The 13,460-nt window shown below is 42.8% G+C and overlaps 1 protein-coding gene across 18 annotated transcripts in view; it reads right to left on the reverse strand.

Annotated features, from left to right (window-relative positions):
* The window catches only part of LOC6574703 (collagen alpha chain CG42342), a 77,921-nt gene that overhangs the window by 14,629 nt on the left and 49,832 nt on the right, over positions 1-13,460 (reverse strand). For 8 of the 18 annotated variants that reach the window (XM_032729776.2, XM_015167611.3, XM_015167612.3 and 5 more), the window contains 7 exons: positions 9,911-9,990; positions 9,737-9,844; positions 9,480-9,548; positions 8,501-8,554; positions 8,174-8,344; positions 7,602-7,707; positions 2,305-2,402 (listed from right to left, as the gene is read on the reverse strand). In XM_032729776.2, coding sequence (XP_032585667.1) covers positions 2,305-2,402; positions 7,602-7,707; positions 8,174-8,344; positions 8,501-8,554; positions 9,480-9,548; positions 9,737-9,844; positions 9,911-9,990 — 686 coding nt within the window. The remainder of the gene's footprint in view (positions 1-2,304; positions 2,403-7,601; positions 7,708-8,173; positions 8,345-8,500; positions 8,555-9,479; positions 9,549-9,736; positions 9,845-9,910; positions 9,991-13,460) is intronic. The other 10 variants (XM_032729779.2, XM_032729794.2, XM_032729771.2 and 7 more) reach the window with 2 other exon arrangements.

Consider the following 13,460-nt stretch of genomic DNA (forward strand, 5'->3'; position numbering starts at 1 on the left):
AACGAGGGGAGACACGAAAGTTATGCAGAAGAAACTAGAAAAGTAAGAAAAATCAAATTGAGATATGGTTAGAATGTGAGATAGATCCAATGAATGACTGACTGAATGACTAAATGAGTGACTAAAACTGACTGTATGGCAGACTGAATGACTGACTGAATAATTAACTGAATGAGAGACTGAATAACTGACAATGACGGACTGAATGACTAAGAGAATGACCGCCTGAATAACTGACGGAATGAATGACTGAAAGACTGACTAAAACTGTCTAAGTGTCAGGCTGCATGACAGACTGAAGGACTGATTGAGTGACAGACTGAAGGACTGACTGAATAACCCACTGAATGACTAAGGAACTGATGGCTTGAATAACTGACCGAATGAATGACTGAATGAATGATTGAATGCCTGGCTTAATGACTGATTGAATAAAAGACCGCATGAATGACTGACTAAATGACTGATTGAATGACTGACTCACTAAAACTGACTGAATAACGAACTGAATAACTGACTAAATAACTTAGTGCCTTTCTGAATCTGAACAGCTGACTGAATAACTGACTGAATACTAACTAAATTTAGACACTCACTAACTAATTTCGATTTGCTGATCAATGAAGGATCGAAAGTCCCGCAAAATCAACTGAAATTTGCAAACACGATTATTCTTTATATTTCTTGATTCAGCTCCAATCTGATGAGAATGTATTGTATATTAGCTTCAATATTATATCATTTCATTCAGCTGCAATAACGACTAGAACAACTCTCGGTTAATCCAAGGCGAATCGACGCAGAAGTCATAAAAACCAAGCTGCACGTTGTTGCCAGTTGCCACTGCCACTTGATGTTGTTTTTGGTCTTTGACTGCTGCTTGTATTGGAACTTTGTTTGAACGCTCTTTGCCGCTGTTGTGTTATTATTACAACAACAACAACAACAACGATAGCAACAACAACAACAGCAGCGACAGCGACAGCAACAATAACAGTAAAAGCAACAGCAATGGCCATGCCAATGACTGGGCCAACAGCAGTTGGCCAAAGGCGTGTTATATGAATTTGCCACTCAGCGCCGCACTCTATGTGTGTGTGTGTGTGTTAAGTATATATATGTGTGCGTGTGTGTGTGTGTTATACAATAATCAGACTGTTTTTAGGAAAATTGGCAAAACGCGCAAAAATGCTCTTGGAGTGGTTAAAGCAGAAGCAGCCAATGCTATCGCTGCCCCCGGATGGTTTTCCTTTGCCAGCGGCGCTTATGCATTTTTCATAACGTACACAAACACGTTCTAGATACATATTCATGCCAGCTTCCCTTTCGTCTACCTCTCCATCTCTCTCGCTCGCACAGTCAATCCTCAGCTGGCTGTTATCCATCGTGTGTATTTATATACAGCAGCAGTGTTTTGCAAAATATGAGAATCCGTTGATGCTCTCCGTGCATCCATCAGCACGTCACGGGGCGGCAACAGCTGCCGCCCGGACTCACCAAGTGCCAATAAAAATGTTAAGTATCTTTGCACTGTTGACATTCCAGAGGACGTGCCCATACACGCACGGCACAAATGCCTAGATAAATGCGCCGGATACTCGCCGAGGCGTATAAATTAACCAGCTGGCTTAAGAGCCGACGCAGTTTTGACAATTTCGATGAGGCGTCAAAGTGCGGCGACATAGTTTCGGGCGCCGCGAGGCACCGAGACGCAAACACCTATTTAGCGTGCGTATCTGGTAGATACTTGAGGGGCTAATCAAACGCATTTCATCTATGCCTGAAACTGTAATGGGTTTTAGTGGGGCGTGGAGCGAGTTGATCCTTGGGAGGGATGGGGCGCAGGAGAACATGCTCATATCACAGAGTCAAGGATGCATACATATATCTCTCATGGATAGATCTAGCCGTATATTTAGCTATGTACATATTCAGCATGCAAGGTAGCCGCCAGGTGGCGCTGCGTGCCCGGTCATGCCAAAAGGATGCGGATGCGCCCCAAATGTATATACATATATATATATTCATATATACAGGTTGCGTAACACTGCGACGTGTTTACAAAATATTTACAGATTAATTCAACGAGTATGCAAATGAGCGTTACGCTTCCACGCATTTTTACAGAGACTTACACTTCCATTTACATTTTCATAAATTTTCTTCATTATGATTTTCTATTATTATCTTTCTCTGCTTTTTTTTCAACGCTCGCACTTAATTTGCAGTCGACGTTGTTTTCTAATTAAAATTGACTGCAAAGCGAGTTTTCGCATTGGTTATTCGGTTTGCTGTAGCACTCACCCGCTTGCCCCGCTTGCCGCGTGGTCCTTTCTCGCCCGGCGGTCCGGCCGGTCCGATGGGTCCCATCTGGCCGGGCTCTCCTCGCTCTCCGGGCGGGCCTGTAAATGTTAATATTTGGCATATAAAGCGAATGATTTCAAATAGCACAAAGAGCACACAATTCAGGCAACATAAATAGACACATACACTTGGAGAAATAGTCGAGCTACAGAATATGTTTGTGGAAAGGCAAATATATAAAAATAATTTTTTTTTAAATAATTCTTATTAAATTATTAAGTTTTGTTCATTTTATTATAAAGTATTTTCATGATTAACTCGAGTTAATTATAAAAAATTAATTTTAAAAAAATATATGAATAATTTTAAAAAATAATTGTTATTAAACTATTAAGTTTTGTTCATTTTATTATAAATTATTTTCATGATTTAACTCGATTTAATTATGAAAAAATGTATGCGATATATTTTATTATTATAATTATTTTGGATAAATCACAAATTTCTATTTTTTATTACACACAATATTTATAGTCAATAAAATTTGATACAAATTCTGATAATGACACCTATATATATGTATAAACATATATGCAACAGACTTAATTTGATATTTAATATATAATATAAACTGGTAAAATGTAAATCAATCGAAAGCGTGTATTGCGCAGTCATGAATACCCGCATGCTTTGTATGCATCACTAACCATACAACATATGGTTGTGTATATAGTTTATTTTTATTACATTGCCTCACATGTTTTCTTATGATATGGATCTACATCCTCATACATACATATATAACAACTTGATTGAATGTGTGCAAATATTTCTTGAAGTGTACAACTTAATTGACAGCGACACGCGCTGTGCGACAAGTGCGGTGCAAATAGTAGGCGGGGCTGTGGCACAGCTTTGTAATTACACCCGTTATTATCATCGCTCGATGGCCTGTCACTATTCATCTGTCAGTCAACAAGCGTTTGATGGGTTTTCGGTCAGCAAATTGTCCTGCTGCTCCTCCTCCTGCTGCTGCTGCTGCGGCTGCCGACTGCGATAAGCGACTATCGTAGCTGCTGCTGCTGCTGCTGCTTTTGATGGCTCTCGGTTCAAGTTGAAAATGCAAATTGTTTATTTGCTAAAAAATAAACTGCCCAAAAGCCAACAGTGGCTCGTTTGACAGCAGCTCGCTCCATGCTAATGAAGCGTGTGGCTTTCAAGTAACTTGACCCATTTGCCAGTGCTTTTATTTATGCAGCAGCAATTGCAATTTGTGTGTCACAGATGCGCCAGGAAAAATAATCAATAGGCATTTTGCAAGTGAAATGCCGCACAGACAGACAGGTTGGCATAGTCAGTCAATTAGTGCTTCGCATTGGCTTCAACTTAAGAGTGCAGAAACATTTCGCCATAAATCTATCAGCAGCACACTCACTTTGCTCCACTGTGCAGCGACAGCGAGACAAAAGCAACAACAACGACGTGACGACCTGTTTAGTGAAAATAATGAGAAATTGTCTTTTTTGACTAAAGCCATTAAATGTGACCATTTATACAGTCCACTCACACATAGGCAGACGAATAAATAGACAAAATACACACACGGCACACACATACACCAGTGCATATAGCAGCACATATATATTTGTATTTACATGCATACAGAATTCATATCATAGATCCAATTGTGTGTGGCTTGTCAAAACAGGCCTGTATGTGTGTGTGTGTGTGTGTTGGCATGAAGAGATATAGAAAATTTATTAAGTTCGTAAAATTGCTTTTAGGGCGGGATTCGGGTCGTTGAGTTGAGTTGGCAGGACTCTCGCCTCCTGGCCAGTGCGCATTAATTTGCCTGCCCACAGTCCGGCTGGCGTTTGGTTTATGGCTTCTCTGCCGCTGCCGCTGCCTCTGCCACTGCCTCTGCCACTGCCTCTGTGCACTGTCCTCTGTTGTTTATTTAGAATGAACATTTTGCTGGTCCTCTTTGTTTTGGTCACGGTCTCGGTCTCGGACTCGGACTCGGTAAGTATTTATGGCGGCATAATTTAACGTTAAGCATTTTAGGCGACAATTTCAGCCATAATCAAAACTATTGCCAACGGCCCGACGACAGCGTAGTCCAGCTCCGCGAACCCTGGAGTGGATTTATAGAGTCCAGGATATTGGATTGTGTTGGTCTGCCCTTCAGAGTTTCCCATTTCATTTTGGTATTTTTTGCTCTGTTTGCTATTATATTCCCTTGTTGGCCTTTTCAGCAAAAAGGCAATGCAGATGAAGTGCAAATGATAAGTTTTAATTTCGCTGGCCAAGCAAAGCAGAGCTCGGCCGAGCGGAGCTGCCCGGATGAGATGCAATCAAAATAGGAACTCAAATGGAATTCAAATAAATCAGCAAATAAATTGAAAATTTTGATATTACATTTGGGACTGGAGCAGCTGGTGCTGCTGAAACTGCCGATGCTGCCAGCATTTCCTGCCCTCATCTGGAGACGCAAAATACAAATGACACATTAAATTGTCGAAACGTCTCCCAGGTCCAGCTACAGCTTTAGCTCCAGCTCAGTGCCTGCCCACACATAAAGCACAAGTCAGCTTAACTAATTACGACAACGATAAGATAAGCAGTCAACAGGGAAAATCAGAGAGTCACAGACAGACGTGGCGACCAGCTGAAAGAATTCCAAATACAAATGACATTCAATTTATTCAAATCAAGCCCAAATGACTGAAGCCGTAGTCAGAAGCAGAGACAGAGGCAGAGACAGAGGCAGGGGCAGAGGCAGAGGCAGAGCCAGCATTAGAACCAGACCCTGACGCATGTCCCATGAGCGACTGGCGACTCGATTCTGACGCTGATTTCGTAAAATAAATTGCAATTTCATGTCCATCAACGCACAGCCCAGCGCGCTCATAGAACTGTCTCCGGTCAGGGAGGTGGCCGTGGGCCATGCACAAGGGTCTGCTGCTGCTTTGGCTGTCGGCAACTCTGGCTATCGCAGCAGCAGATCTTGTTTTCAACTAGCTACAAATCCCAAAAAACAATGCGCGCAACATTAACGCAACTGCAGCGAACAACTGTGACAACATCAGCAACAACAACAACAACAACCACAGCAACAGCAACAACATCATGCTGATGCTCTGATAAGGCAAGTGGGAGGCTGCGCGCTGCGGGTCGTTGCAAGCGCTGAATCGATAGTAAATGCTCTCTGGTCACACGCTTTAGGGGTATTCGAGAGAGAGAGAGAAAATTTAATCTTTGCTTCATTGCTGCAACTGCTTTTAGATGAGCACATGGAATACTTAAGAGCCTCAAGCGCCTAATGGAAGCTGTCCAGTACGGCAAGGCAATGAGCAGCTATCAATGTCATTTACCAACTTTAATTGATAATAATTAAGGCTTAGGCCAAAGCTGATTTGTTTGGTAAGCAGAAGACCAGGGAAAACCTGACTGGAATCCACCGAAAAGTTAGGCTCTATTTAAAATATTTCATTCTACTTACTAGCTTAAATATTATGTATTATATATATATACAACATATACAGGGTTGTCTATATTCGACTGGCTATATTTTTGCAAAGGAAAATCCTAACTTGAGGGCAAATCCTCCGAAACTTTTGCTCTACTTAAGATATTTCATTCTACTTTGTTGCTCTTTCTTATTACTTATTTATAGACAACATGTAAATATTATCTACCTGAAGCACACACTCCGATCTACTATAATAATATGTTTCTAGTTCTTTCCAAAGTGCCTCATAAATCTGTTTCAGGAACCTTTCAGACTCTATGACTTGTTCAACAGCCCGAAATGCATATAAGCATATTTAACGAAGATGGAATAGATCTGTTCAAGGTCTTTGGGGCTTTTAAAGGATTACCAAAGCTGGCATTTTATTTGCTCATCAAAACTGGAATTTATTTTCTTTATAGCCGCACACTTAGCTGACATTTACGACTCGGCTCTCATGAATGTGTCTGTCTGTGGCTGCGCCGTCTAATGCATGACTATTGTTTATTTACTGCGCGCACTGAAGACCCCTAATAAAACAATTGGTCAGAGAGCAAGCGAGTCGGAGCAGAGGTAATTACACGAACTCTTGCCACATGCTGCATGCTGCATGCTACATGCTGAATGCTGGATGCTACATGCCACATACTGCATGCCACATTGCGGCGATGCGTGCCTCGAGCAACGGAACGCCACATGGAATGAGTAGCGATGCTAATGAGCCGCTAAAAGCAACATAAATGACATAAAGTTGCTTTTTTACGACTGCGGTAAGTGTTTCAAGCTCTCCGGGTCTACAAATTTTTATGACAAACGCCGGACTCGGATTCCAATTCGAATTTGGATTTTGATTTCGAGTTGGATGCCCGAGCGTTTCAACTATTCGTACGGCTGCCCGCTTGGGTTATTTTCGTTTATTAAAATCGCATAAAGTGCAGAAATATGTTAGGTCAGATCGTAAAAGCCGAGACCAAATGGAAATTCAACTATTGTGGGCGTATGGGTGCGTGGGCGTGTGGGCTAGTGGGCGTGTGGCCGTATGCCGGTAGGGGCGTCTGCCGCCTCGACGAATTGTGGGGCATTTAATTGACGTCGACGTCAAAACTTTGCGGCATGTGGCAGCACACAAAACACAAAGGTCGTAAATGTTATCGCAAAATACGGCAGGCAAACAAATTTCCAAATGTGGATGAAAAAAAAAAAATGAAAAAAAAAACAGAAAATAACAAGAAAAAAAAATAAAACTAAAAAAAAGAAAAGGAAAAAACCAAACGAGAATATTTCCAAAATTTGTGCGGCTATAAAAACAACGACGAGCGGAAATGCATGCAGCGCATTTGAAGCTGTGCATTTTGGTGTTTGATTTACATTTTAACGAGCTGCTTTTCACACCGAAAGCCCGAAAATCAAAATCAAAATCCAAAATGCGCTGTAATGGGACAGCGCTAGCGAATGACTCAATTAGGCTGGGGCCAGGGGCCGCACCAACACTCACACACACACACACACACACACTTACGTTATTCCCATAGCCGGCTGGCAATAAATTAAACAACCCGCAGATGAGCCACCAGCCAATGGCAGCAGCCGCGTGGCAACACTTGAAAAACCCATGGAATCGATCGATTCCCAAACATCAATAAGCTGCGCTTAACGTAGTTTACGACTAGTCTCCATGTGTATGTGTATATATATGTGTATGTATATCTATAACTCTGAGAGTTAAGTGGCTCTCGAACCGAGGGGCAGCTGCCCCTCTAGAGATTTTTTCTCTTCTGACACTTACCAGGTGGTCCGGGCGGTCCCGGCGGACCCTCGATGATGCCCGTTGGGAACTCGTCACCCTTGATGGTTGTGGTGAGTCCGCGATCACCGCGATCGCCCTTGTCGCCCTGCAAACGAGACGAGAAGCAAACGTATTAATGAGTCACAGGGCTGCATCTGTATTGATGTCTGTCTGTTGGAAAATTAAGTGGAAATGGCAAGAAAAAGGGACAATAAAAGGTGACAAGGGTGAGGGAATGAGAGAGATAAAGGAAGAGAGAGAGAGGGGCGCTTAATACATAAATAAATGATAAATAATGCGGAAAACCGAGAAAAAGACAATGGGCAAAGCGGAAAAACAAAGCCAGACAGCACACAATGATACACACACACAACACACACACAGATACGTGAGGACGACTCACTTAAAACGTCACAATGTTTATCCAACAGATACAAATAGTGCATTAATCCTTGTGACATCTTTGTTTTACTTATGAATCGTTTCGAATTCCTATCGTTCCCTCCCTCCCTCACCCTCTCTCTCTCTGTCTCTCTCTCTCTCTTTGTTTTTGTTTTGTGTGAATCACTCACCTTTATGCCAGGTGCGCCGGGCACACCGGGCGGTCCAATCGGGCCTGGCTGTCCGGCCTCACCTTGTAATCCCTGCGGTCCAGTTTCGCCTGGTGGTCCACGCTCGCCCGGCACGCCAGCAACGCCCGGCTCTCCCGGCGGTCCCGGCGGACCAGGCTCGCCCGGCTCACCCTAGTCGATTGAAAGAAATACGTTTATTAGTTTGTCCACGAATCGACAGATCTTCCGCATAAATGGATAGGCACGTGCATTAAACAAAGATGAAACCACATAGTAGGAGGCATGCATTACACTAAAAGGATAATAGCCAAGGACCTCAGCACTTACCTTTAGCTGTATAACCGTCGAAGCGGAGACGTTAACGCCCGCTTCTTGCAAGTCCTTACAAACCAAACACACATTAAATTAACCATAAAGTATTAGAAAATAAAAATAAATGTTAAATTGGTTAATCAAAATATTAAATCAAATAAATAAATACAATATAAACCTTAGCTGCTGCAAAGCAAAATTCAATTTGTACTAAAAAAGTAAATTTAAATCAATTAAATAGCAAAAAGAAAATTAAGTAGATAATACCAAATTATGTAATCAAATTATTATTATTATTATTTTTTTTTTTTTAATAATATTCTAAACCATTAAGCAAAAACCAAAGAAAAAATCGCCTGTGCTCGTTGACTCAACTTGGCAACGCGCCATAAATAATGCATTTAAATTAAAGAATATGCAAATAAAATATAATAACAGTTATATTAATTACATACGAAATCAAAAGTGTGGCTTGGCATAAAATACGAGTATGTAAATTAAAGAGCTTTCCATAAAAATAAACAAGAGTTGACATGAAAGCATGACGATAAAAATGTCATTGCGACAGTTCAAACAGCCAAAGGATGCGCTATAAAGGATGGCCGTCTGGTATTTCAATGCAACAAAATGACTAAGCAGAAACTATGCTGAAGTAGCTACAAATTTATGGTGCAGTTTAAGCCGAAGAGCTGAGTCAAGTTAAAAGCATTACGAACAACAATGAGCAGGATAATAAACAAAAACGTATACAAACTACAGCAACAACAACAACTACGACTACTACTACGGCTACAAGGACAAAGACAAGTGCAGTGGACAACAAGTTGTAAATATTTGCCAACTCTCTGTCCGACTGCTGTTTGCCCTGAGATACGGCCATGGCCAGGCCAGGCGGTAGCGGGTTGGTAGCAGGATTAGGGTTACGCGGGGGTGCGGGAGCTGGTTGTCAGATCTAATGTACGGCAGTTGAAACGTATTTATGGCGGAGAAATACCTTAACAGCTACAATTTCCGCATAGCCAAGGGTGCCGCCATGCAGCGTTGTCACCGATCTCTTGAGGCCCTGCAGAGAACGAATGCGGAGAAAGCAGAGCAGAGCATTTTGGTTAGAGATTTGCAGAAAAACCAAGTGGAAATACAAAATAAAAAACACAATTCTTTTGATATAACATTTTCGGAATTTGAGCATCCAATTTCGTATGCAGATTTGCAGCAGCAGCCGATTTGAGTGAATCCGCGCTCTCCACTTACCTTCACCGTTTGGAAGACGTCGACGCCCGGATGGCCGGTGTCGCCCTTTTGGCCCTTGTCGCCGGGCTTGCCGGCCGCGCCCTTCTCGCCGCTGATGCCATTGAGACCCTGGGACAGAAAAAGTTGAGCACTTGCCGTTAGGAATTGTCATTCGGGTCTCCATTGAGCACTTACCGCCTCGCCCTTCTCGCCGGGGTCGCCCTTCTTGCCGCGCTTCCCTCGCTTGCCAGGCGGTCCAGGTGGACCTGGTGGACCTGCAATTGAAATGCAATTTCGTCGTCAGTGGCGAATTGGTAAAGTTTTCATATTCGACTTTTTGCTGCAGTTAACTGCAAAAGGCAACGTCAGCTAGTGTCTTAAGGTCAACCGATTCCGCCTCATTAGATACGCTGCTGACTCTGCCAGCGACCGCAGTTGGCGGAGCATCGCCACTTTTGAAATTTCTTTTCATTTCAGTTAGTTTTTTTTTTTTTTCGCTTCTTGTTCTTGCTTCTTTTTGCGCATTTTGGCCGCAACTTGTGCAAATTCATTTAGCTGAAAAATGACTTTCGCTGCAGCGCCAAGCAGAAGGACAAAAGTGGTCAGAGGGCAAAACAGAAACTGTGCACAAAATATTTATAACCACTTTGGCTGCTATTATTTCAGCGCTGTGGAAAACTTTATCTGCTGCTGCTGCTGCTGTTGCAAGTGCCGCAGGATGCACCAAGGAGCAACAGCGCTGCCTCACAAAACGCGACAAAAACTCGACTCGATGCTTTTCAATTATTTCGCATGCAATTTTCCGGAGCATAAAATTTCAGTCAACGTGCTTTATAGCTACTACTGGCAATTATTCTTATTAGAGCCAACATTCAAGATACTCGCTGATGCTGATGCTGTTGCTGTTGCTGTTGTTGCGTTGCCCTTGCTTAAGCCGACTGTCCTTTGCCGTTGCCTGGAGACAGGAAATTAACACCTACATAAAGGCCAAAGCAAGATGCTGGCAATAAAATGAATGTCTGGTCGCGTCCCAGCCGGGCGCAAATGAAGTAGGTGTGAAAATATTTAATTAAAATAGCAGCCAGCCAACAAACATGATAACAAAAGCGCCCAGAAAAGCGAAGAAAAAACAGCAAAAACACAAAACGAAAACAATAATAACAAAAGCAACAGGAAACACGCGCAGTTTTTCTCTCTCTCTCTCTCTCTCTCTCTCTCTCTCTCTCTCTCTCTCTCTCTCTCTCTCTCTTTTTTACCAAGACTATCTGAGAAAAGGCAGACCTTTCGGCTGCTGTTTAATAATTGTTATAATTAAGTAATTCCGTTTCTAGCTGCTCTCAGTGAGAGCGAACGTGAATGAAAACGAATACGAAAAGGTGCAGGTGAATATAAAAATGAAAGAAAAACTCCAAAGGCGAAGGAAGCTGCCTTTAATACAGGAAACGCCGGCAAACAATTTAAATTCATTTCGCGCCAAAATGGCGCCACAAACTACCAAAGTGTAAAAAAAGGCCCGAACTGAACCGTGCCGGCACGTGTCGCTGTTTAAATGTGTGTGTGTTGGTGAGTGGGTGTGGCTGATTGTGTGGGTGCGATGTGAGCGGCCACAGGCAGACACTGAACAGCCAGCATGACTCCGGAGCAACGGAGCAACGCCCCTCAAATGCAGCCAGCTCATTTAATTAAAAAAAGATTTTCATTTGCCTTGCGTCACATTGGGTCGCGGGCAGCAAAACCAAAAGGCAATTGAAAGACCCAGCTTCGAAGGAAATGCTATCAAAGTAGGTGCTAATAACAATCTATTACCAAAAGGTGAGAGCTGATCAGTTGATCTCTAGATCCATTTCAAAGAAGATCAGAGCAAATCGAGCTGACAGTTGGGTGTGAAGCTGTCTCAATATGATCTCTGTACTATATTTAGTACATATACTATCATTAATCCATATCTACAGAGAGTAAAATAAACTCAAGCCTTACTCAAATCTTAAGTTACACGAGGGTAATAGCAAAAGTTTTCATCAATGAATCGAGTAAATGATGAGCTCGTAAATTCATGACATTCGCCCACTGTACCAGGCCATGTAGAAATTATGCGCACACTGTGCAGCCGCACTTGGCAAGTAATAAAAGCGAACCAATTAAGCGTGGCCAAGACGCAGGCACAGCTTGGAACAATGGACGGTCATTGCCTGGTTGCTTAGCCAGCGCTTGGGTACACTTGAGGCAACTTTGCTAACATGGCCAACTGGGGCATCAAGTGTCGTGTCGTAAGCCAAAGCCAAACGGAAGTGCCGCAGTGCCAAAAAAAGGAAAAAAGAGAAGAAGTCGACTTAACAATGCCATCGGAAGTGAGCAGAACAAAAGCAAATGGGGCAGCAGCAGCAGCAGCACGAAAACAAAAAACAAAAAAAAAAAGTTAAAATTACGCTTAATCTAATAACAACATAATAATCATAATCATCATATCGCTTGCCCTCACATGCGCTGCGCTCTTTCCCAGTTGGGTTGCCATTAACGCCGCACTTTTCGTATATATTTTCTTTCGTATTATTTTCGCGTTGATGGTGGCGACGGTTGCCGTCATTTTGGCCAACAGTTTGCTGCCCGTTAACGTTGTTTGTTTGCTGTTATTGTTGTTGTTTTGTTGCTGCCTAATGCGCTAAGAAATCCCATTGACATGGCCAGAGAATGAGACAAATGTGATGCTTGGTGGGTTCATAGATAAAGTTCTTAAGTCAAAACTTGCTTCATTTTCCCACTCGAGCTCGAGCCCCACTTGTGCACGATAATAATCTAGATAATGACGATAATATGTAACACTGCTGTTGCTGATAATGATGATGATGCTGATGCTGATGCTGATGGCAATTGAACGCCCTCAATGAGCGTGTAATGCAAGTCGCATACACAAGCACAACTTCCATAAATCCATATCGAGCTGTTCTCCTCGCCTGCTCAGCCCAACTTCCATCTTCCATCTCCAATCGAGAGCAAACAGCCCAGTAGACTAAAGTGGCATTTACTCCAAAGCCGTTGCCGTTGCCGTTGCCATTGCTGCTGCAGTAGCAGAGCTCCCCTCGTTATGAGCGCTGCCTATGGGCTGGGGCGGCTTTCGGTTGAGCTTTGGCTCAACTGCCAGAGCGGAAAAAAGGAATTATGTCAAGTTGTGCGCGTAATAAATACTTGGAATCGTTTACGTGCGTACAACGCCGCAGCGACACGTACAACAAACAAGCGCTAAACAAGCCGGCAAACAGCCAGATAGTTAGACAGACAGACAGACAGAGAGACAGCGAGAGCAAGTGCGTCTGTTGAGTGGAGGCAATTGACGCTCAACGCCCCAGCCGCACGATCAACAGGAAGAGCGGCGCAGGAAAGCCTAATTTAGTGTTTAGCTAATGGTAAACAACACTTCGCATCCTGCGTATCCTTTGAGTTCGCATAGGCATTGCGGACATTTTGCAGACCTACTCAAAATAGTTGAATTCGAAATTTGTATTCCCCGAGCGCTGCATTAATGCTCTTCACTCTTGTCTCTGTTAGAGTAGATGTGTATATAAATTCTGATAAGATATAATAGCAAATCGAGCCAAGTGTGTGTGTGTGTGTGTGCGTGTGTCAACAATCGAGTCTCATTCGTCGTGCAATGCAGTCAAGCGTTAAATCACAAGGCAGCGTCTAGAGTTGATGATTGCTTTTTGGCTGGGTATCTGTTGCCTTTTGCGGATTGGATTGGCAGTCATGT

This window comes from Drosophila mojavensis, unplaced genomic scaffold (genome assembly GCF_018153725.1).
Source record: "Drosophila mojavensis isolate 15081-1352.22 unplaced genomic scaffold, ASM1815372v1 contig_231, whole genome shotgun sequence".
Classification (NCBI taxonomy): domain Eukaryota; kingdom Metazoa; phylum Arthropoda; class Insecta; order Diptera; family Drosophilidae; genus Drosophila; species Drosophila mojavensis.